General features: G+C 43.7%; 2 protein-coding genes across 2 annotated transcripts in view; one reads left to right on the forward strand and one right to left on the reverse strand.

The window, feature by feature from the left end:
- arhgef28a (Rho guanine nucleotide exchange factor (GEF) 28a) overlaps nucleotides 1-26099 on the forward strand; it is an 89968-nt gene that overhangs the window by 2357 nt on the left and 61512 nt on the right. Inside the window, exons 3-7 of the mRNA XM_080755678.1 lie at nucleotides 13894-14044; nucleotides 14572-14811; nucleotides 15385-15576; nucleotides 20763-20958; nucleotides 21508-21694. Of these exons, the coding sequence (XP_080611804.1) occupies nucleotides 13894-14044; nucleotides 14572-14811; nucleotides 15385-15576; nucleotides 20763-20958; nucleotides 21508-21694 (966 nt within the window). The remainder of the gene's footprint in view (nucleotides 1-13893; nucleotides 14045-14571; nucleotides 14812-15384; nucleotides 15577-20762; nucleotides 20959-21507; nucleotides 21695-26099) is intronic.
- On the reverse strand, nucleotides 18595-19764 carry LOC308310208 (26S proteasome regulatory subunit 10B-like; the record flags this gene model as incomplete). The annotated part of the gene is made up of 1 exon (XM_080756416.1): nucleotides 18595-19764. One exon carries the CDS (start codon nucleotides 19762-19764, stop codon nucleotides 18595-18597), a length of 1170 nt encoding a protein of 389 aa, XP_080612542.1.

Genomic DNA, 26099 nt, shown 5'->3' on the forward strand with positions numbered 1-26099 from the left:
CTGTGTCTGTGTCAGGGCTGCAGACATGTTCTGTGTCTGTGTCAGGGCTGCAGACATGTTCTGTGTCTGTGTCAGAGCTGCAGACATGTTCTGTGTCTGTGTCAGGGCTGCAGACATGTTCTGTGTCTGTGTCCGGGCTGCAGACATGTTGTGTGTCCGTGTCTGGGCTGCAAGCCTGCAGACATGTTGTGTGTCCGTGTCAGGGGCAGGGCTGCAGGTGAAACTGAAGCCAGCAGGCTTTCACTCCCCAGGGAGGGTTGGACCTCGTACTGCCCGCTCACCAGATGACAAGGCCCTGCTGCCCAGATCAGCCTTCTGGGCACTAGTGTTGATTTCGTCCACTACCTCTTTTTCACTGACGAAAACTAAATGGAAACTAAAGGAAAACTAAGCTATGATATGTCTAAAACACACTGAAAATAGCCGAACTACAAGCTCACAACGTAAATGTAGTGGATTAAAAGTACAATACTGAGATGTGAAGTGAAAAAATGGAAATACTCCCGTAAAGTAAAAAGACATCAAAATCAAAATTGTACTTTAGTACAGTACTTTTCACCACTGTAAAGGGGCATCGTGGGAATCAGACTGGGAGAATGTATCTACCTATTGTTTATTAGCTTTGTAAAAATGGAGCCCCATAGCGGTCGTGTTTATCCATTGAATAAATACACATTGTCCGTTGGAAGCACCTTTTTTGAAGGTGTGTTTAAACTATTAGTGTGTAGGAGGAGTGTTTTATTTTAACATCTGCCTGCGGTCCAGTCCCACACACACACACACACACACACACACACACACACACACACACACACACACACACACGTATCAATATCATCATCACCAATATCATCAACGAGGGAGGTTGAGGAAACTTCTCTCGTTTCCGCTTTCTTTCTTCCTCTGTCTCTTTATTTCATTTCACAGGCTCCACAATGTCTGTCTGTCTGTCTGTCTGTCTGTCTGTACCCCATTGATTCTCAAGGGGGGGGGGGGTCCCAAGAAGACAGTGAAGTAACAATCTTAACGGTTTAGTTCAGATTTCTGGACTTAATGCTGTAGGAAATATACTGCAAACTGAAAAGATATTAATGGATTCCCTGAATCCTGTGGTGGGAGTTCTGGTCTTGATTAAGTAATTCCGGTCATTTTGTGGGGCTCTGGGGGTTACACATTCAAAATATAATAATCCACAAAACTAGCGTAATTTGTATTGTTGACTTTTTCTACCATATAGTGCCACGTTCCTTCAACACAGAACCCTCTGTCACATGGAACTGTTGTTGTGTCCAGTATCACTACGACAGCAGCAGCACAAAGCCATATACGGTAGTTCCAAGTGACAGAGAGGTCAAAGTTGAACGAAAGTTGCACGATTTGGTAGAAATAGGTAAACCATACAAATTATGCTAGGTTTGTGGATTCATTTATTTTTAATGAGTGGCCCCCTGTCGCCCCCACCAAATGCCCGGAACTACTTAATATTTACCAAAACCAGACCAGAACTCCCACCACGGGACTCAGGCAATCAATGAATACCTTTGCAACCAGTGACTATATGTTAATGGAAGTATTAATGGCAAGTTATTTCCAAAGTCCAAAAATCTGGCTCCAATTACACTGGCAGCCAAATCCAACCTGAATCAGATCTGAGCCACATCCAGATTCTGGAATCTGATTTGTTTAAATGAGTCATGTGACATGTCGGACTCATTTAAACCAATCGGATTTCAATCTCGATGAGGCACAGATCTGATTCAGGCTAGATTTGTCTGCCAGTGTAAATGGGCCTAATTCATTTATTTAAACTTTAAGGTGTGGCCACCAGTGCCTCCCACCAAATGCCAGGAACTAATATTCACCAAAAATCTGAAGCCCACCCCACCCCGTTATTTTGGGTGTCCTTGAGGCGCGATTCATACTCCTATTTTAGAGCCGAATAAAAGTCGGTTCGGCTCTGTAGAGCCCACAATGTGATGTCATTTGAGGTTCGGGGGGGAGGGGGGTACCGTCCTAAAGTCGGCTCTTCGGTGCTACTGAAAACTTCTGACGAGACAAAATCATTTCGGCACTACAGCAGTAAAATAGGAGTATGAATCGGCCCTGACATGGAAAGGAACAACCTACGCTTTTCAGAACATTGTTAGGATTTCGATGTAGGTCACCTACTAGTAGTAAGACAGTACTCCTCTTTCTCTCGGCGTGCCAGGCGAGGATATCCTTCAAGCAGAGCAATATTCCAGATTGCGTCATGCGGGATAATGTTGCTCTGTGTGACCTTTTTAGTTACAATAAGTACAGTATTTGGTCCCAAATCCATTCTTAATGGGTTTGGATGTTAGTCTTTGGAGACAGACTGTTGACTGTTTTGCCAATAGCTATAGGTTTTCACAGATTGTGGATGTTTAGCTTCTCAAAAGCGGTATGAATGAAGTGTGACCTCATTTGACCTTTTAAAGCACACAGTAGTAGCGTGGTGACGTTTTTGATCCTAGACCCCATTATGTGTCGCAAGTAAATATCCCCTTTTACTCTTGTAGTAAGTTTGCATATTTTGGGGAAAATGTCTAGTAAATAATAAATATCAATCCAGCAATGCAAAAACAAAATGTACTTTGCAATGCTTTTGAACACTTTTATAAGTATTCTTTAAAGCAAGTATACTTGACGGAGCAACTTTCACTTGTCGTTGAGTAATGTTTGACCAGGACGAAGATCTTTAATCTATCTATACTTTAGACTAGAGTAAGTACTTAAGAGTCTTGCTCGGAGGACACCTCGACACATTGTCAGGTTTAGGACCTTCTGCTTCCCTCTATCCATTCAGCTATGGCCGGCCGCCCACCTCTCAATGCTAGTTGTTCAATCAGTGGGTACGGAGCTGTTTGTTTATAAAGAGTGTTATTCTAACACTCAGTGGTGGAAAATAACTAAGTACATTTTCTTATGTACTGTACTTAAGTACAATTTTTAGGAACTTTTTACTTAGCTAAAGTATGCCCAATTTTCTATACTTCATACTTCTACTCCACCACATCTCAGAGGCAAATATTGTGTACATTTACTCAACTAATTGAATCCTTTAGTTACTGTGCAGATTTCGATTATTGTTACAAAACACAAATTATTAAACCAGCCCTATAAGTACTTTGGCTGTTTGAAAATAGCTGTTCTACAAGCTCACAACGTGTCGCGTCGACTCGTGTGCATGCATGCGTATGGTGTGCGTGTGTGCGTGGGTGGGTGTGTGGGTGTGTGCGTGCGTGCGTGCGTGCGTGCGTGGGTGGGTGGGTGGGTGTGTGCGTGGGTGGGTGGGTGGGTGGGTGGGTGTGTGCGTGCATGCGAGTGTGCATGAGGGCCTGTGTTTATTCAGGTGGGAGTATTATTCCAGTGATGTTCTTAGCTGTGTGTTATTGTTGGCTGCTGATGTGACATCACCTGCTAGAGGGCTGTGTGTGTCTCCTAGTGTTTTGGTTGACTTTAGCTACATTTGTGTTCGGTGGCAGTTAAGTACATTTACCTAAGTACTGTACTTTACGATGTTTTGTAAAGTAGGCTACAATACAATGTTTTGTACAATTGTACAACAGAGTATTTCCTTTTCCATTGTACTTTTAATTCACTGTATTTATTTGAAAACTTTGAAAGGTACTTTACTAGTAACTTTGATTATTCTTACAAAATATACATACCACTTCAGCCTTGTATACATTTCGCCATTTGGAAATAGCCGATCTACAAGCTCACAATGCGCATTGTGAGCTTGTAGATACCAGACCGGTGCCCGGCTGTAGAGCACCGAGTCGGTAACGATGGAAGTTGGAGATCTATGCCCCACCCCGGCTATGCAATACCCGTTGTACCCGTGTCAGAGTACCCGTTCCACCCATATGTCTGTTTCCCTTTTATGCCCATATATGGAGATTTCTGTATCAGTCTGTCTGTGTCCCTTTATTCCTATATATGGAGTTCTGTGTCCGGCATGCTCAAACATGGAGTGTTGTGATGTCGGAACAGGCCAGCTCCATACATGGATGGACCCTGGGCATAGGGGCCCTGTCCAGAGCCCGGGCAGAGGCCTTTTGTGGCGGTTCTGGACAACCGTGAGTCCGACCGACCTGACACCGGGCACTGCCCTCCCTGTGGGGGTGTGGAACGCGTGTGTCGAATTTGAAGTTCTCGAGTTGCGTAATGCAACCGTACAGAGACATGGTGCATTTATAGATGGATGGATGCTATTTTCAAACGATTTGTATATGCTTTACTTTTGCACTATTGATACTTTTACTTCAGTAAAACATGTGAGTTCTGTTTTTTCCACCACTGGTGTACTTTAGATCCATTTCTACCCAGTGGAACGGCGGTGCCAAGTGTTGCCACAGGCTGACTGCCTGCCTGGTGTGTTAAGCCATTAACCCATTCTGACCTGAGATCAGATTCATACGAGGTTTCCACTGGACACACACTGGTCTGATTAACCCATTCAGACCCGAGAACAGATTCTACAAATGTCTTGTTTCTAAAAGTTTTACATGCCATTTGACCGCAGACCCCCATTTCCAAATATTTTGTACCAGAAAGATTTGAATTAAAAATGTTCGCTGTGAAAGAATATATATACTGTATATTCAATGATTTGCACACGTTTTCACTATATCTCAAAATGAGCAGTGCCACAGTGCTACGAGCTTGTAGACCTCAACAGCTAACGTTTAAAATAATGAACACACTATAAAGGTGGTACAGTACAGATGCGTCCTCGGGTCTAAGTGTGTTAACTGAACCGGTGAATATCTGTAATGTAACCTGATGGTTTTCTCAGAGCGCTGTCATCATGTGTCACATTTCACAAGAAAAATCTTACTCTGCCAGTTTTATAATCGTAGATTAATTTAAGCACAATGAGAAAGGCTTCCCATGAGAAAGACTCTCTGCTAAACAAACATAGACACACACACACACACACACACACACATACACACACACACACACACACACCTGCACAATGTCATTTTTCTGTCAACAGTTCACACAGAACAAGATAATGTGTACGTATAGTGCTTTTATATCACTGAACATTTTGCTCAAAATGCACCTTTCGCTTTGCATAATGTTATACAACGATGGTGGAAGGCAAGTAAAGTACATTCACTCAAAGTACTTCACTTATAAGTACAACTTCTTGTTACTTTATTGTTCTCGACTACATCTTCGGGGGCAAACTGCCAATAATGTACTACAATTATTTGACAGCTTTAGTTACAAGTTACTTTTCAGATTGAAATGAATAATACAAAACACATATTATCCCGAAAAACCATAATCTTACCTTAATTGGATGTGATTATATCTAATAACGAGTGGTGCAGGTGAACAATTACATGAGTCCATCCAGAGCACACCGCAGCTGTCTTAGAGCATGCACGCACGCTGGGTCTTATGCTAGTTCTCTTTCTGGTCATTATGAGAGATAGACTTGTAGAAACAGAAATTCGAGCCATCAAATATTTTCACCTGTACCACTCGTTATTCCATATAATAATATCAGATTATGGTAAGTTAAGCACTATTTTATACACTTTGGCAATAGAGGTTATGCGCGTGACATCATCATTATACCCGGAAGGTATGTTGGGAACTCCTACTGAGTGGCAAAAAACTACTGTCTTGTGCCTTGACAGCCCATACTGTACATCCAAACAGAAAAGTCCTATCTGATTCCATTATTCAACGTTAAACTCACTTTGCCACTCGATTTTGACACTCACTTTCTATAAATCTATAAAATAAAGATCCCACTATATTTGGATGCCAATACATTTGAATACAGGCCTTTTGTTTGTACTTGAAACGTAGTATTTTACTGTATATTATTATTATTGCTACTTCTACATAAGTAAAAAAAAGTCACAGTACTTGTTCCACTACTATCAGCAACTCAACTTGGTGTCCATGTTCTTTTAATATGTGAGCAATGAAAGGCTCATGGTGGCATGTGATTTCTGTGACAATCCTTTGACATGTTGGCTGAGCTATTGGTATCTCATTAGCACACCAGATTTAATCAGAGGTATGTGCTTCAGCCCGAAGTGTGAGAGAAAGGCCTACAGTTCCAAACAGGCAAACTTAACCCGTTTCGGACGGGAACGCAACTTGGCTTTTAACCATTCTTTTAAACTTTAGCTGTTGAAAAATAGCAGATCTACAAGCTCATGTATCTTGTATATCTGCTATTTTAGAAAAATCCTGAAAATATGGAGCAAATCTTTGAATATATATATATATATATATATATATATATATATATATATATATATATATATATATATATATATATATTCTTTCAGAGCGAACGTTTTTAACTCAAATCTTTGCTTCTGGGGAGGTCCCTGGAACAACATATTTTCAGCCGGGGGTCGGCCTGCAGTTACATATATTTTTGGGGGTCCACCTTCCTTGACATGAAATAGTTTGAGAAGGACTGACACAGAAACACAGGTTTTTCAAGAAAACGGTTGTAGAATCTGTTCTGTGGTCCAAACGGGTTAATAAAGCTCCAGGGTGATAATTGATATCCCACAGCTTTGTTATGAGTGACGAGTGCTTTCGTTTTCCTCGTCGGCGTGCCACATGACAGCCCACAGGCTCTTTCTCAGAGATATCTTATCGATCATATTTGTACACAAAAGCCTTTCGAACATGCTCTGAGGGCACTTTGAATATAAGGTGATGATGAATCGGCATTCAGCGTGACTGAAAGGTTATAGCCTAGTATAGCCAAACAATGAACCCAGACATGTTGTGTACACCAACGTTTTATGTTAGACATGTTGAGTATGGGTCCCCAGCATGTAGAAACCGCCGGATGCTACCTTGCATATGTTGAGCAATTTTCATAATTGGCATAATATTTGACCATACCATTAAAAACCTATATAGAAGGCAAAATATTCATATATATTATTATATTAAATTCAAAATGTCATCATGCTTTATGTAGCATGTGACATGTCAAACTAGGGGGTTTTCATGATGCTGAATCCATTCCAAGCATAACAAAAAACACTCCTTGGGCTATAAACGGCCATAGCTACTTGTGCTGACATCATCACATTTGTGATTACGGCTTTGGCCGTTTTAGCCCAAGGAGTGTATTTTGTGCAAAACTAATGCTTGGAATGGATTCAGCATCATGGAAACCCCCTAGTTTGAAACTTTGATTTATTTTTTCCTTATGGTTGTTAATGGTATGGTGACTATGGTCACATATTATGACATGCTGGGGACCAATACTAAACATTTCTAACATAAAACGTTGGTGTATACTCAACGTGTCCGGGTTCACATTCTGGCTACTAGACTAAAATGGGTTGTGAGGAGAACTTAAGAAGCCTCATGATTCTGTAGAATATGCCAAGTCAGTGCCTCTCCCGACTCCCCGCTAGATGTCTGATCAAAGTGAGACCACTAACAACCATTAATATCAGTGTTGTACTGAAAGAGGATTAGTCGTTAAAGGGACACTTCACCCCATTTGCAACCAGATCCTATTTTCATGATGTGTGGGACAGTTTAGTGGACAGCCAATTGGACGTTACGGTAGAGCGCGACCCTCATCCTACTCGTCTGGCAGGTATATCTCTTTGAAAACCTTTTAGTGCTACGATTGTGCGCGGGGAGACGACAATTAACACATCTTGCTACGTTTGATGCGTTTGTGTGACGCTGTAGTATTATCAAGTAAAAAATGTAGGTAAAAAACACAAAAAGTTAGAGATATGATGTTTCTGCCTGATTGATTGATTGATTGAAATATTTATTAACAGTTTGCAGAATTACAGTACATTTCAAGCACAAACTCAATACAAAGACTGTTAACTGTGAGTGGACCTACCCAATTAAGCATTACACTTGTTTACAAGAGGGTCCACCATGTTCAATTCATCAAAACATTTAGAGACGTATACAAATAAACACTTCTATATAGTCAAAGAACAGAACAGGAATTCATCATAAAGGAGGTAAAAAGGGAAAAGAAAGTATATATATAGTGATGGGAAAAAGGGGGGGGCGGTGGGGGGGATTCAGATTTTACGGGGGCCAGTTTCGAATTGCAGCCGTCCGTAGGTGCCCTTTGAGTCAACAACAACTGCCATGCTGCGTTATATTGAGCTGTTGTTGTGTGCTGGCATGTCTGAGCGAGCCCTTCCCTCTCATCCTCCCCACCCCCTCCCCTGAGCACAGAGCTGTGGGCCTTCTGCTTCCCTGAGCCACCACACCACACCTGTTGTTCTTGTTTGTTTTTCCCACTGCAACAGCAGTTGAAGGTACAATACAGTATACAGTATATGTAGCATGTCCCTGAGGGCACTGAAACAATATATGGGAATGCCCATATATGGAGTATTATTATTATTATCGTTTTACGTTTTCGGGCCCGGGTATAGGGCGTAAAATGTGTGCTAAAGTAATTGGTAAGGCCAGGCAAGGGCCTCGGGCCAGCCCAGTTAGGGCCCAGGTATGGCCGGGCTTACATTTTTCGGGCCTGTTGAGAACTCTAGTTTTCCAATAACTTCGGGGCGGGCCCGTCTAGAGTTTAAACAGGGAGACATCGAAGACGAAGGACGGGTGGGGAATTAATATCAACCTATGGAATGTCAGAACAGGTCAGCTCCATATATGGAGATCTAAGGGTTTGAGGTTTGAGGTCAGATGTAGGCCTATAGAGTTGCTGGCCGGCTCCATATATGCAGATCTACAGTAGGTGATGATCCAGTCTTCTCCATGTATGTCTATCCAGGGTTTGATGAGGTCAGTGTCGTGATTTTCATATATGGAGACGGACATATATGGAGTGTGTCACGAGGCGTGAAGAATGACGTCCAAATATGGAGCGTGACGGGCGGGCGGAGTGTCAGATTGTGCAGGTCGCAAATACGGCTCATAATGTAATAACTTTTTTTTTAAAACCCTCACTATCGTGGGGGATGTGTATAGGTCATGTCTTTGCCTCAAGAATAGAAGGCGATTTTCCAAAGTGCTAGTATGAAGGAAATACAATTGCAACAGGCGCTTGTCGAAGGCCGTCCATCACGGTCACACATGGTCTCGCCCGCAGCTGCCGCTGATTGGTTTGACCCGGGCACGGGGCAGGTTTCAACGCCAACCCCTGCACCATCCCAGATGGAGGCTGTATGTACAGTATTGTGAACTTGTGAACTCAATACCGCCCCCCCATCTGTTGGGGTAAATGTCAAATCAAATGAAATTAGGGGAGCCCAGGATCGAAACTGGGAACCTTCCTGTCCGTTACGCGTTACCATCCTGCCTCCTGAGCCACTACAGCTCCATATGGGTATGTGCATGCGTAAAGTTAATGGCAAATCGAGTGGAAAAGTGAGTTTAACGTTGTTTAATGCAATCAAATAAATAGGACCTTTGTATGGGCTGTCACATTTTTTGCCACTCAGTATAGGCGTTCCCGCATAACTTCCAGTTATGATGATGACGCATACGGCATACCCTCCATCTATTGGACAATGAATGGGTGAAATTGTTGTGTTAACCCATTCTGACCGGGCACCCATTTTGGTGTTAGCATCATGTTATGCTTTACCTATTGAAAAATAGCAGATCTACAAGCTCATATCGCGCCACCGAGTGGCGCGATACGAGCTTGTAGGTCTGCTATTTTTGAAAAATCGAAGAACGACTGACATTTTTAGAATCTGATCTCAGGTCAGAATGGGTTAATCAGACCAGTGTGTGTCCAGTGGAAACCTGGTATGAATCTGATCTCAGGTCAGAATGGGTTAAATTAGCGTGGAGTTCCTCATTGGAACACATTAGGCTGTGTTTGACCTAAACACCTTCCAAGACAGCTTGAATAATTGATTGGAGTCATTGGAGCTGGTTACAGTACAGTGTCACGGTCATGAGAAAGGCCAAGGCCCACAGGCTGAGAAAGGATTTGATATCACAACAGGCCGATGTCTGTCATCTCATCAGCACTGGAGGAAAATGTATTGTGTGCCTGTGTTACTGTTACAAGGGCCTGTTTCCACATTTTACTTGAGTAAAAGTGCAAAATTATTGGCATAAAAAAATGCTTGAATAAAAGCACTCCAATCTTAAAATAAATAAATAAGAGGAAAATATTCAAAGTATAAAAGCTATACATGTAGCAACATGTATACGTATATACTTGCACGCTCTGCTTGCGCAAGTAATAATATAATTATTATTATTATTATTATTGGTTTTCAGCAAACTTAGAATAGGCCCCAGGTCTAAATGGGTTTATGTATGTTTCGTAATAATCTATATCTACAAAGTAACTATAATAACTAAAGCTGTCAAATCATTTTTGTGGCGCAAACAGTACAATATTTGCCTCTGAGATGTAGTGGAGTAAAGTGATGAGAAAGGGCCAGATTTGTTATGACAACAGCATCCTGGTGTGTGTGTGTGTGTGTGTATGTGTGTGTATGATATCAGCCCCCTTCCCCTCAGGCATCAGACACATAAACAGCATCTCTCAACGCATTCAGGGCTTATCAACGTGATCCGTCTGCTCAAACTAATGTCCTTCTGTGTCACACTCATATCGTTGCTGCCGGGCGCAAACCTTGTGTGTCCACAACTGTAACTTATTTTTTTATCTACGTTATAAAACCCACAGCCACAATGAATTGTTTTCTTCAGCTTGTATAGATTGGCTGTTTCTGCTACTTTTGCATGCCACTTTTGCCTTCCGAAGTAGAGCTTTAATTTTCAGTTTTTCACGAAAGAAATTACACCCGTGTGAAGTGAGGGGCGCTCTTATCATACAAGCAAATAACCAATCTGCAACTTTTAGCTTGTCAGATGGGTTATTTGCAAACATTTCTGAAAAGAAATCTTGAAAAATTCTGCAAATGTTTGAACATTTTCGAACACAAATCTTCTTCTTGTGGGGCTCCCTCCCTCCCTGGCTCATTTCAAATGGGGGGATCCAGTGGATCCTCCTCCACTTCAAAACATTTGGGAACCAACGGGGTTAGACGCAGAGGGCCGAGTCTTTAGAAATATGACTTTTATAAGTGGAATAATGACGGGCAGAAAGACAGAGAGGGCAGTGAATGAAGGTGGGATCGTCCGGTCGTCCCGCTTTGCACCGCTTCCTTTCAGTTGACCCGAGAGAGCGTGTTCTCTCTCTCTCAGCTCGGAGGGTTTCAGATGACAGAGGAATTAAATGCACATTGTTGGCGGAACACAGGGCAGGCTGCGTGCTCCGGAGACGGAGGGGTTCCCTTCCTCCAACCTTTTAACCCAGTTTGGGCGGGATCCCCTTTTGGTGTTAGCATTATGCTATGCTTTAGCTATTGAAAAATAGCAGATCTACAAGCTCGTAGCACGCCACCGAGTGGCGTGCTACGAGCTTGTAGGTCTGCTACTTTTTTAAGAATCGAAGAACGACTGACATAGAAACATGGATGTAGAAGACAGTTTTAGAATCTGATCTCTCAGGTCAGAATGTGTTAAACTGGAGACCCAGATCAGTCCTTTTATACTCCTCATGCAATCTGACCATGCAGTCGTCAAACCTCAGCGGGTGATCCGTTGCTGCACTCAGTCATCCATCCTCACCTCGACACGGGAGAGCGCTTAGTCATCATTCATGTCGGGATAGGCTTGCCTTGCAGCGTGTTGTTTAATTTGCATCCACAACAGTGAAGTCCTCAGTGTTTATTTACCCCACGTGTGTTACTTATTTCCCTTTGTCGAGCCTAAAGGCCTTTTCCGGCAGGGAGCGAGTGACGCAGGCGTTATCGCCTGCGTCAGTGACAGGTCTGCTCCAGGTCTGCTAATCTTTTTTTATTTATTGGGACCGTGAAAATAAGTTTGCATAATCGCCCCTCAACTTCTCCGTGCTTCCCAAAATAATCACAATTAATGACTCGGCGCGTCAGTCGCTCTGGAGTCGTCTGAGAAGTCCTTAACTATAACAATGTAAAACTTCTGACAGTAGTGTGTACATTGTGATCTTCATGGACCGTACACAGTACACAGTATTGACAGAAACATGGTCCCTTACAATATGTGACATGTGTGATGCATAGGGGGATGAGGGCAGACATACACACACACACACACACACACACACACTCACACTCACACTCACACTCACACTCACACTCACACACACACACACACACACACACTCACACACACACACACACACACACACACACACACACACACACACTCACACACACACACACACACACACACACACACACACACACACACACACACACACACACACACACACTCTCTCACTCACAGCCAAATACAGATCTGGGGGAGGTTGAGCACCACTGACATATAAACAGGTTTTTCAGAAAACTGTCAGGATTTAGAAGACTGATGCCTCTGTGTCAATCATCTACTGTGATCCTGGGCTCTACACACCCTCCACAAACCTGGGGAGAGCAACGGACTTAACTCATGCTTCCTTCATGCTTGAGTGTCCAAGTTGCTCCTTTACACCTGACAGGGGGTAGTTTCCCTGGTTGGACGTAGCGCGTGGAAGGAACACGTTATTCCAACCAGTTCCTTTCCCCTCCATCAGGCGCCCCGGCTGGCCAGGGGGAGGCAGTTTAGAGACCAGGATTACTGCATGTTTTTGTGAGGGTACCTACCCTAGGGGACACGGGGAGAACATGCAAACTCCTTATGTACAATTTGGGTGGTTGTATTTGGTCTCTCTGTTCTTCTATTGAGACACGTCACACGGCCTTTGACACGATACCGTATTCTATTAGTTTCCGTGGTTAAAATGTCAGGACTTCAAGCAAGGGAGTCGCGGGTTCAAATCCGGGGTAGAACAGGAAAGTTACATATTAGTGCAGCTATAGGTAGAAGGTGTGTACAGTATATACAGTAAAGAGGGCCCCCAGCTACAGTAAATGATTGAGATTGGTTCCATTTGTGCACTCAGAGTTAACCCATTTAGACCTGGGAACAGTTTCACAGAAAAACGTATGTTTCTGTGTCAGTGGTTCTCAATCTATTTCATGGCAAGGACCCCCAGAATTATATGTAATTGGCCGCCGACCCCCATCTGAAAATATGTAGTTCCAGGAACCCCCCAGAAGCAAAGATTTGAGTTAAAAGCATTCACTGGGAAAGAATATATATTCAAAGATTTGCACACGTTTTGATGATTTTTCAAAAATAGCAGATATACAAGGTCGTAGCGCGGTGCCACGCTACGACCTTGTATATCGGCTATTTTTCAACAGCTAAAGTTTAAAATGATGGTTAAAGTGGTTAAAAGCAGGTGTGTCTCCGTCCTAAATGGGTTAAATGACCCCTGAGGACGTTACTGTGTGAGGTCCAGTCAGTGTGCTCTCCCACAGTGCAGTGTTTCCCAGCATGGTCCTTGTACTCCCACACGTTCCATTCGATCCATCATTAACCTTGGAGTCGAACTCACAACCCATGAAGTGCACGATCACATTGGTGTGTGTGTGTGTGTGTGTGTGTGTGTGTGTGTGTGTGTGTGTGTGTGTGTGTTCACATTGGGTGAATGTGAAGTGAAGGGCGCTCTTGTGACTGTCATCATGACGTAACATGCCCATTTGCCCAGACACTATGACATCAAATTCTCCATTCATTGTCAATGGGAATTGAATGTTTGTGTAGGACAAAGTTGACCCTAATATCCTGATTTTAGGAACAATATTATTTCTTAAAATGTATTCTATTGAAAGGCCTTAACATGATTTTGATTCAAAATGACATTTTTTGATTTAGTGTTGTTCCACACTGCCTTGCTCATCTTTTGCTGATTTTATATAAAACATATATACAGTATATATTATATATGTATCATGCGTGTCCTTGCAGGGCCAGGTCCAGACTGCAGCAGTGCTGCAGGGTCCAGCGTGTGCTTCAGAAGAGGCTGAGTTCTACGTTCTCCTCCAGGGTTCTACGCTGACCCACGTGACCGTGGCCAGGAGAACGTCTGATGCTCTGTCTGTGTGCTTCATGGTCCCTGGTAGGTCCATACCTTCTTTATAATGCTCTCTCTATGTATTTCACAACCCCAAATTTGAATCGCATGTTCCACTAGCAATTCCACTTTCATCCGTAGAGGGGGCTCAGCAAATGAGAAAAATGTCACCCTTTGTTGTTGCAGAAATCTCATATCGGCACCACATTTTAATGGCATGTTGCTTGGCCTCTACTAGCAGCAGGAGGAGTGTTCGGGTCCCTACGACGTCGGTGCGATCGAGGCAACCACGCTTGCAATTTCTAGTTTATTATGCACTTTATTGTGTCGCATACTGTAGGAGGCATTCCGTTAATTTATAATGCATATTAGTCATAAAATTATGCTCTTCATGCTTCCCCCTCTCCTCTCTCTTGTATAACATGACTCTCTCTCTTTTAACGGCACTAATGAGCCTGCACTAACTAAGAATTTCACCCACCTTGGTTGACGATAAAGATTGATTCTGAATGATTCTGATCGGCAGTCCGTCGCTCCATTGATTCTGAGCTCAGCGTTTGTTTCCCTCTTAGGTCACGACCAGCCAGAGAGGGTCTCCGTCACGGTGTTCTGCGTGTCGGAGGGCACGCTGCGGCCCTGTGGCGCTCCCACCTCTGTGGAGTACCTCAGGGACGTGGCTCAGGACATCGCAGAGTACCTGAGCGCCCACAGGGACCATCTGGACCCCCACAGCTGGCTGCAGGTCCTACGGAGCTTATCCACACGGAACCACCACCTCAGGGACACAGACTGTGCCGGTCACAGTGAACAAGGTTATTATTATTATTAGAGTTTTGATTTTTTTGTGTTTTTGTTTTTAGTGTTCTTGAGTGGTGCAACCACTCCAAGGAACAGCAATGTCAGTATGTCTGTGTTCACCCACCTACAGTATGTGACTATTGCCTGCTAATGAGAGAGAGAGAGAGAGAGGGGGGGGTTTTAGTTTAGACCTTATTACTGGGAGGTCGGGCAACTGAGGTCGGGGCAACTGAATTCATGTGATAATTATATTAAGCCCCGAGCTGAATTACGTAAATTCTCCATTCGTTGTCAATGGCATTTAATGTTTGTGTGTTCGGACAAAATCGCTGATTTGCTCGTTACATATGATGTAAATTCTCCTTTCATGGTCAATGGCATTTAATGTTTGTGTTGCACAAAAAGCCGATTTGTTCAGACACAACTTCTCCTTTCATTGTCAATGGCAAATGTGACATGAGTTAAGGACAAAAAGCTGTACATAGGAGGGAAACAATAACTGATTTGAGTTAGTTTTAATTTGTTTGTAAACGCAGTAATAGATTTTTTTTCTCCAATTCTAGTATTATTTCTGTCGTTAGTTGTAGGTATCTGTCATAGCCATGATGATGATGATGGTGAGGAGGAGGATCAGTCCAGTGATGAGCTCCAGGGTGCAGGTGTTCTCAGGGAGCTGGACCAGAACATCAGCCTGGCTCTGGCTAACATGGACCAGTTCCCTCGTCTTCATCACCAGTGGAGGAAGAACACACAACAACGCCAGGGTGCCGAGACACCAGGTAAACACGGCTCGAGCCAATGTGGTCGATTTTAATGTAGTTTGCAGGTCATTCCATGTATTAGGGCCACAGAAGCCAAAAGCAGATCTACCAAGTTCAGAGTTAACTTTTGCTACCTTGAATTTGGGGAAATGACTTGGATCTGGTGTGGTAGGGTTCAGAGTCACATTTCAGAAATGATGAGATGTTGGGAGAATAGTTGGGAATCAAATGAACCCATAAGCTGTACCTCTGTACAAATTGGTTCCATTTGTACACTATCAGAGTTAAAACACTGAGGATTTTACTGTGTATTTTTGGGGCCTATCAAATGCTGATCTGTGACCTAATGCCCTATCAACCTGGGGAAAAAGTAATTGCCCGACTAATTGCCCAACTGGGGGTCCCGACCCACAGGTTGAGAACCTTTGGGGACAGCCAGGCATTAGACGGTTCGCCCATTTAGGCCTGACATCGACATTTAAAAAATGTCTTCTAAATCATGACAATTTTCTGAAAAACCTCATGTTTCTATATCAGTGGTTCTCAATATTTCATGTCAAGGACCCCAAAAATTTGCGGCCGAATTCATATAATTTCGGGGGTCCTTGGCACGAAAAAGTTTCTGAACTACAGATTCAGAGGGCATTTTGTAGAATTGGCCTCGGGTCTTACAGCTACTGTAATACTGTAATACAGCTACTGTATTCTCTTAGTTTTTTTTGGTCGGTTGTTCATTGTCTTTTGAAGTTAAAGTGTCCTTGGAGAGTTCATGAAAGGCGCCATATAAATTCAAGCTATTATTGTTGTATTATTATGATATTTCACAAGGCTTGGCTCAAGATAAACCGTAGCTCACTATAAACATGCTTTTCCAGTTATTGTGTTAATCCAGGAAGCCAGGGATTTGATATCGTTGCTGTCGGATAGAATCCTCGTATTTTCATATTTCATTTTTTTTCCGTCAATGAATGGAATACACTACTTGGCCATACTAGTGTTGCACAAAAGTAACAGATGAAGTGAAAGTGTTGTCTGTGGGTTTTATAAATATTCAACCAGTTATTAACAAGAGCTTGTGACTAAATAACTAAACTAAACACAACAGGTTCTGTTTTTTTTCCACCATTCCCTGAAAAGTAATGTTTTGGACATACAAGGTTTCTACTCAACATCGAAGTGCAGCTATTTCATCACATGGTGTGTTGAGTCAGCCAGCCAGCCAGCCAGTCAGCAAGCCAGTCTACCAGCCAGCCAGCCAGTCAGCCAGCCAGCGAGCCTGCCAGCCAGCCAGCCAGCCAGCCAGTCAGTCAGTCTGCCAGCCAGTCAGCCTGCCTGCCTGCCTGCCAGCCAGTCAGACTAGTCAGTCAGTCAGTCTACCAGCCAGCCAGTCAGTCAGTCAGTCTACCAGCCAGTCAGTCTACCAGCCAGTCAGTCAGCCAGTCTGCCTGCCAGCGAGGCAGTCAGTCTGCCAGCCAGCAGCCAGCCAGCCAGCCAGCCAGTCAGTCAGTCAGTCAGTCAGTCAGTCAGTCAGTCAGTCGGTCGGTCAACCAGTCAGTCAGTCAGTCAGTCAGTCAGTCTACCAGCCAGTCAGTCTACCAGCCAGCCAGTCAGCCAGTCTGCCTGCCAGCGAGGCAGTCAGTCTGCCAGTCAGTCAGTCAGTCAGTCGGTCAACCAGCCAGCCAGAGGCTGCCGTGTGCCAACCAACCTGTTACCACCTCCATTGTTCCTCTGCAGTCAGATTAGCTCAGTCTTCCAGCCGTCAGAGTTGTTTGCTCAGTGCCAGCCACAGTCTCTATCAACTTAATTCCCACACTGCCTGCCTGGCCGCCTCTCCCTCCAACTGCTACACCACTGATTCTAAAACTCTATATGTCATAGAGTATGAATTACAAGGACCCACACGGTTTGATATGCAAAGCCATGGACCTCTATTTGGTACTGTTTAGTTCTGAAAGGTTTATCTCCGGCTCCCCGATATACATATTGTCCCAAATGTATTCAAACATTTGTTGTTTGTGACACGAGTACATCCACACAGAAGGAGAACGTTACATGACCGTAAAGTGATGCAAATTTTATTTGGAATGCGGGTGTTCTATTTTATTTGTGGGGGCATTTCCATGCTTTATTCGGACATACACAGTCAGAGAGAGAGAGAGAGAGAGGGAAACGTGGACATCAAGTAGGGTGAACCATGCAGGGATCTTCTGTCATGTAGTACGCATCCTAACCACTTGTCCACTGCCGTGTGTGTACAAACGGATCCATTCGTACACTCTCAGAGTCACAGACCCATAAAGGGACTGTTTGGACCCCCTGATGGTCCCCGGGCCCGACATTGAGAAACGGGTGTGCTACAGCTACAGGATTGTTATAAAGCTGCAATCGGGAACTTATTTTAACGTAGAGTAAGTAATACAATTAATCCACACGACTTGGTTGAATGCTCCTTTCTGATTGGTGAATCAATCACAACATTGAGCAGTCTGTTATTTCCTCATAACAGACGGTCTATAGCAACGGTCTATTATTCTAAACATCAGATTATGTGCAGCTGGACCATATCAATCCACGGTGCTTGAGTTTTTACTTGATTTTATTTAGTATATTTTATATAGTGTATTTTATATAAATGTTGTACAAATGTAATGAGGAATGCCAGTGAAGACCGTTTTTCATCTCGGATACATAGCAAGAAAGTCAGAGACTAGAGACTTGTCTTTTCTTTATTACTCTTTTACTTTGCTTTGTTGGCAAATGTTGCTTTCCACAGACATTCAAATTTGGTAACACATTGTCTGACTTTTCTTTTTCTTTTACAACCCAGCCAAATTCATCATACCACACCCTGACAAGTTGAAAAAGTAAAGCACCTTTTAAACCCTATAAGGATGACACGGGTCCCCCAGGGGTCCATTCTTGGCCCCCTCTTTTTTTCCCTCTACACCAAATCTCTTTGCTGAAAGTATCTCATAACACGCACACGTTGTGAGCTTAGTACAGATCTTCTATTTTTGCTGAATGTTCGCTCTAATATTATAATGGCTTGTAGTCCAACTTTGACTCCAGTTTCTTGGAATCGGCCACCTTGCGCACGGCTTTCATAAAGTCCTCCTGTATGACGTACTCGCGCTCCACACGGATGGCGAACAGCCCCGCCTCGGTGCACACGTTCCTCAGATCGGCTCCGTTGAAGCCGTCCGCCATCTTCACGACGGCTTCGTAGTCGATGTCCCCGCGCTTGGTGATGGGAGCCGCGTGGATCCTCAGGATGTCCAGACAGGCCTGCTCGTTGGGCAGCGCGATGTGGATCTTGCGGTCCAGCCTGCCGGGACGCAGCAGCGCCGGGTCCAGGGTGTCGGGCCTGTTGGTGGCCATGATCATCTTGACCCGGTGCAGGGTGTCGAAGCCGTCCATCTGGTTCAACAGCTCCATCAGGGTCCTCTGGATCTCCCTGTCGGCCGACGTCCCCTCGGAGAAGCGGCGGCCGCCGATGGCGTCGATCTCGTCCATGAAGATGATGCAGGGCTGGTGGTCCCGGGCGTAGTTGAACATCTCCCGGATGAGGCGCGCGCTCTCGCCGATGTACTTGTCCACGATGGAGCTGGACACCACCTTGAGGAAGTTGCAGTCCAGCTGACTGGCCACGGCTCTGGCCAGGAGAGTCTTCCCGGTGCCCGGAGGTCCGTAGAGCAGGCAGCCCTTCGGCGGGACGATTCCCACTCTGAGGAAGAGCTCGGGGTTGGTCAGGGGCAGCTCGATCACCTCTCTCAGCTCGCGGATCTGCTCGGACAGGCCGCCGATCTCGGAGTAGGAGACGCTGCCGGGGTCCTCGTGGGACATGTTGTAGACCAGGGGGTCCACCTCCCTGGGCAGGTACCTCATGATGGTCAGGGTGGTCATGTCCAGCGCCACCCTGCTGCCCGACTTGAGCTGCATCTTATCCAGCTGAACGCGACATCCGACCACGTAGCGCGGTCCGTTCGTGGCCTTGACGATGAACTTCTCCTCGGTCAGCTGCTTGAGCACCTCTCCGACAATCTGCCCGACGCTTTGCAGAGCCTTCAGGTGATTCTCCGACTTGTCGTAATCCTTGCTTTGCTCTTTGAGCTGCTCGCGCAGCTCTCTTAACCGTCCGTCGACTTCTTTGTGTTCGAGCAGTTTCTTCCTGTAGTCTTGAAGTGCCCTCTCCCTGGTGTCTGCCATTATGCCAATCAACAGCGCTCTTTCACAGATGAACGGATCACTTGAGAGCTGCGCTTTGCACCTCAAAGCTATGTTCTAATAAATAGTTCATGTGACAAAACTGTGACATCGTTCATATACTGTATGACGTCATTCGGCTGTGACATGTCTATGACATATGACTTAACGTTTGGGCAAGGTTTCAGGCTGCTCACTATCCCATTGACATATGGGGCATATTGAAAATAACTTCTCATAAATATATATATATATATATATATATATATATATATATATATATATATATATATATTTTTTTACTTCAATCAAAAAGCAGGCCTACATAAAACAAAGGGTTTTGTAGCCATTTACAAATCCAGAAATTATAGCAGAGACAGTATTTAGAATTTAATTATATTTTCAACTGGTTTATTGCCACAAAAATAGCATCTCATACCAACTGGCTTGTAGGCCAGTGGTTCCCAAAGTGGGGTCCGGGGACCCCTCGGTTAAATTATAGTTGGGAACCAAATGGACCCTTATGGGTCTGAAACTCTGAGAGTGTACTACATACTATGGGTAAACCAATTTCACTGTACATTTGTACACTCAGTTAAATTAACTTTGATTTTGAAATATACAGTGGGGTCCCAGAGATTGAAATGGGGAACGGTAGCCTAATTCAGGTCAAACTGGGGGTCCTTGAAATGTAAATAACTGAAAATCACTGCTAGAGCCGTAAAAATCTTCTCTTATGGGGGTCCCTGGCATATATTTTCAAATGGGGGTCCGTGGGCTAATGAGTGTCAATTTGAGGGTCCTTGACCTGAAAAAAATTGGGAACCACTGTTGTAGGCTACAAAATCGATTACATATTGGTGCTCGTAAAACTTTGGTGGGTGCTCCTAATTTTTTTCTGGTGCTCCTTCATTCTGAATTTGGGAGCACCAGTGCTACCAAGTAAAAAAGTTAATTTCGAGCCCTGTCCTGTCCCTGTCCGTCTGTCCTGTGTTGTTTAGTGTCTCTGTCCCGGTTCCAGCCCAGAGAAACTGTCCTCCACCTGGCGGTGCGTCTGCGTCTTCTCCGTCTGTCCCGCTTCCTGATACGCCAACCAGGAGGTCAGAGGTTACTGACCTTGCCCAACCAGGAGGGAGACACGCCCCTCCAGCTGGCTCAGAGAACGGGACAACATGACCTGTTCACGGTGCTCGGGATGTAAGTTAATAATTAATTTACTTTATCAGCATCCCGGTACAAATTGTCATAATTATGGTGTATTTCTTTTAGATTTCTTAGTATAATTAATTATATATAATTTGTCTTATGGGAAATTAAGATCTGGGTCAGTGATTTATAAAGGCTGTTGGAAGGTGTATTAGAGTAAGACATTTTAAAACACTTCTGGTGCAACGAAAGAACACAAGACATTACTGAGGAACTGTATGTCATGGAAAAACTAACATTCATACTTGGACTACAAGAGGATAAGTTTATAAAAAGTGGGAAAAGTGGGATCTCTTCTTTCAGCCTAGCAATAATATATGAGGATTTCAATTAATGTATCCTGTAATGTGAAAAATGCAGCCTTGTTTTGTCTTTTTATTGTCTGTCTTTTTTATCAATAAAAATTAAGTGGGGGAAAAAAGAAAGAAAAAAAACCCCACTTCTGGTGCCTCTGAATCCTTCAGAATAATGGCGCTAGAGTGCCAGCCAGATGAGGCAGCTTTTATTTAGCTGTAAACCATGCGTTCTCTCCCCCAACAGCCCCCCTGAGCCAGCAGACATGGGCCACAGTGTGGAGGTGTGGTCAGACGGCTCCGGCAGCACCCTGAGGTTCTGGCCCGGTTCTGACTCCCTGAGCCTCACCCTGCCTTCTGACCCAGAGTCCAGGCCCGAGGAGGGTGTGGTAGCGCTGAGAGACCGGCTGAAAGACGACAACGTCCTCAAACGGGTGAGGAAATGGAACTGTTTTATTTACCCATTCTGGGCGGGAACCCATTTTTGCGATTTAAGCATTATCTTAATGCTTTAGCTATTGAAAAATAGCAGATCTACAAGCTCATAGCGTGGCACCAAGTGCAGCGCTACGAGCTTGTAGATCTGCTATTTTTTGAAAAATCGTGACAATGTGGCGCAAATCTTGGAATATATGCTTTCACAGAGAAAGTTTCTAAGTTTGCATCCCGGGAGGTCCCTCAAACAACACATTTTCAGATGAGGGTCGACGGCCAATTACATATCATTTTGTCCTTGACATGAAATAGTTTGAGAACCACTGATTCAGAAACGTAGGGTTTTCCCAAAACTGTCAGGATTTAGAAATAATTTGCATCGTTCTCAGGTCTAAATGGGTTAACGGCCCTGCTATATCTGCATGTTGGGACAGCCATGATGATTATCCACTGAAGCAGGTAGTCCTCAAAGCAGGTAGTCCTCAAACCTTATTGTGCCAAAAGGCCCCACAACAACCCCCCAAATTGTTATGTATTAGATATGTTTCTATACTGCCTGAGACCCTATAGTGCACCTGCTCAGTGCTCAAGTCTTCCACGTTTGGAAAATGACTTTCGGGTTGTGAGGAATCAAATGCAAGACACAAACGAGGCAGTGCCGACAATGACAGGCTAGCATTTTTCATGCCCAAAATGGGGACAGAAAGGGGTAGAAAGTGAAAAAATAAATAAAAGCCATTATATTATACAGAAATAATAATTTGCACTGTGCTGTTTATTATCAGTATGAAGCCATGTGAACAATGTTTGCCTTTTCTTTGTTTTGGTTCTGCAAACAGTTTTCTCTTGAGCTAATAAACACTGAATAAAGTAAATAATGTCGGGCAGACTTTATTGCTACTGTAACATTGTGTCTACAATAGAACCGTAATGACAAAATGGCAACGGTTTGTTCCAGATCGCAGCTTCCAGGGCTCCTACTCGTATGGAAGGCCACACCCACACTAATGATGCAGGTAAGCTGTCTGTGTCCAGTTACACGTTTCACTTTTACTGTGTCCATCCATTGCCTCCTAACTCTCCTTGTAATGTTTATTGAGAAAGCTATTCTGTCCAGTAATTGCGTACGATGAGGATGAAAAAAGCTATTGTCTTGACTTCTCTCTTTCTTATTCCATCCATTGTTTGCTAACATTATGATATTTAAGCTACTAGCTGATGATAACTAATGTACTAGTTAACCAATCAACCAATGTGTACATTGGTTCATCTTGTGGTCCATTTGATGTTACACATACTGTACAGATGAGGGACAAATTAAAATAATATTGTAGTGGAGAAACATAATGAATGCTAAATGCTTCAATACAAATACAACTGTACCGCACGATACAATTAAACAGTTACTGTCCTTGCAGACTGCTGCCGTTTTCCGGAAAAAACTTCAGAAAAACCTTTTTTCAAAGAATCAGAAAAAGCCGCAGGGAACTTCTAACGTCCTACCGTGCTACAATACATGCTCTGTGACATGTTTAAAAATGATGAACAAGCCCATGCAGTTGCCCTCGATATTGGATGAAGTAGTAGTACATTTTATTTTGGTCCATTTAATAGAGCTGACTTACATTCAGTTTATTCCACTGTTAGTGGCACCGAAAAGGTGTATAAGAGGCTTATTTTGCCTACCCTTTTTTTATACTAAACTAAGGTTTTTTAAATGAAACGTTATAACACAATAACGTTGGATTTACAAAACTGAAAACATCGGAACAAATTGAAAAGTAGAAGATGGAAAGATAAGAGATACAGATCTAAAGTGACTATAATACTTGGGTTTCAGTCACTCACTCACGCCCAACTGACCTGTGTCTCAGTAGGATCCGTGCCTAAAGTGACTTCTGTTATGGGAAACAGACATCAGCAAATAGATTCAGACTCTGTGGTTGAAAGCACACATGTGATGACGGTGGTGATGCTGGCGTGTTAGTGTGATGTGTGAAGGAAAACAGAAGAGCAACTCTTCTCCAGGAGACTGAGAACAACGTCACTGCACAGGATGTGAGAATCTGTTCAACGGTTAACCCATTAAAACCAATCTCCTGGTTGACTACCTTTTTTTCATTGAAGAAAACTAAATGGAAACTAAGCTATATTGACTAAAGCTAACACTAATATACTGAAAATTTCGTTAACAGATAAAAAATAAATGTTAGGAAGGGACTAGTGGACAAGAAATCCACTATAAGTCATTTTACACTTGGTTTAGAGTTTACAGTTTTATTAGGATCCCCATTAGCTGGTGCATAGCAGCAGCTAATCTTTCTGGGGTCCACACAGAACATAAAAACATGACATTCGACGTGAATGACATTACAGGACAATGATATATTAAATAAGAACCATAGATTCAAAGTCATGTGCATCTGTTATGCTGTAAGCCAAGCAGACCATTAAGTGACCCTAATGGTCCCGGAAATGTCATAAAAGCAGAGGTTAAAGCCTCAATCTGTGATTTCTTCATTGGCAGTAGCCTATGAAGAAAACCAGCAGGAATTACCAAAAAAAACATCATCATCTTACATATCGTGTTAATAATGAATGAAACGGCGCTATAGTGTGGGGCGCTCCTGTCACACTGTTTTTTAAATCACACATCAGGACTTGTTTTCCATGCAAACATTTTCAGCGCCCGGAATTTTATTTTCCCTTAATCCATACTATACACTAATGCACAGTACAGTACAGTACATGAGACACAGAGCAGTCCCTCTTTTCTCACTGTTAGCGCTGTTGTTGCGGAGCCTTAGCATGTCCCGGTAACTTGAGTGCCTTCAAGATCACTCGGCCATTCAGGAGGGAGGAAAGTCCTCTCGGGCGTAACCAAACCGGACAGGTCGAGTGTCAAAGGTCAAAAGTCATGAAGCAAGAGTACACCGTTTGGGAACCTGTTGTGATCTACAGGCACCGTGCGAAAACAAAATGCTCTTTTCAAGAAAGGCCATGGCTGAGTGTTTAGTCAGCCTATAGGGAGGCCCCGGGTACGATTTCAGACCTCTAATGTGTTGAAGTGTCCCCCAGCAGGACACCTAACCCCCACCTGAGGTTCTCAGAACCTAATCTGGGTCCCTCTCAGGAGGTGGTGCTAATCCTGGGAACCCAGAACTGAGTCAGAACATAATTATACTTTAGATGTATTTGTAACAGCCCTGATCTCACAGAAATACGTAAACATGAAAACATATACGACTAGAAATCCCCCAAAATCCATACATATGACACGACTACTGTTTTGACTGTGACGGAGGCGTGGCTTTCACTAGTACGGAAGTGCTATTTCACCGTGGCTGGGTCCGTCAGGCTGGGTGAGTTCAGTACAGAAGTGCTATTTCACCGTGGCTGGGTCGGTCAGGCTGTATATAATGTACGTATTTCTGGGAGATTGTAAAATAGCAAAAATAACAGATCTCCGTCAGTTTAAAAAAAAAAGGAAAACAAAACAAAAACGCATGTATCTGTTTACGAAAACCCAGTCCCGCCCCGGGGCTATTGATCCACTCACTGGTCAAGAAAATCTTTACTGAGAGCACAGCAGAAACCATGGACCCCCCCCCCCCCCCCCCCCAAAGCACCTGAACCAAACACTCTCTACACCACGGGAAGGGAATGGAACCCTGCTGAGCAGAAGTGTGTGGAAAAACAAGAGCCAATGCACACTATAGGGCATTTTGACTAGTTGACTAGTTGCCTAGTGCCTAGTTCTAGTTTTTTGGGAAATAAATATTTGTACATTTAAAAACTGTGTACCGGTACATTGGTGACTATATCTATAATCTATTCTACCTGATCTTGAGGCCTACAAAATCGAAAAGAATATCTTATCGACTAGTCAACTAGTACCAAACGGGAGGCGGCCTTTTTTTCGACAGCATTCTAGCCGACGGGGCAACGATCCGATCCGCAGCGGGGGGACATTCGCTGCGATGCGAGGTTTCGTTACTAGTCGACTAGTTGAATAGTCGACTAGTTGCTTAAGGCCCTATAATGCGCATCAGAGAGGGAAGAAGTGGATTGCAATGTATTAGCATTATATCCAGGCGAAATGTAACTAATTTGGAGTCCCATTTCTGTGTTGGAGCTTTTGTAAAAGATGCTCACACCTACACACACACGCACGCACACACCACACACACACCTGTATCTCATCTGACCACTAATGACTGCCTATGCGGTAACCATAGAGATGTCAGGTCTAGCCATTGACCCCAGCATGCAGGGGGTGTACCACCTCATCCTGAGGAAAACAACCTAATCATTATGTCACTTTGGTTACTTTAACCCATTTAGGCCTGAGGTCGATTCTACAAAAATATATCTTCTAAATCCAGTTTTTCATAACAGTTTTCT

The sequence above is a fragment of the Protomyctophum bolini genome (assembly GCF_963924005.1).
Source record: "Protomyctophum bolini genome assembly, chromosome: 22".
Classification (NCBI taxonomy): Eukaryota; Metazoa; Chordata; class Actinopteri; order Myctophiformes; family Myctophidae; genus Protomyctophum; species Protomyctophum bolini.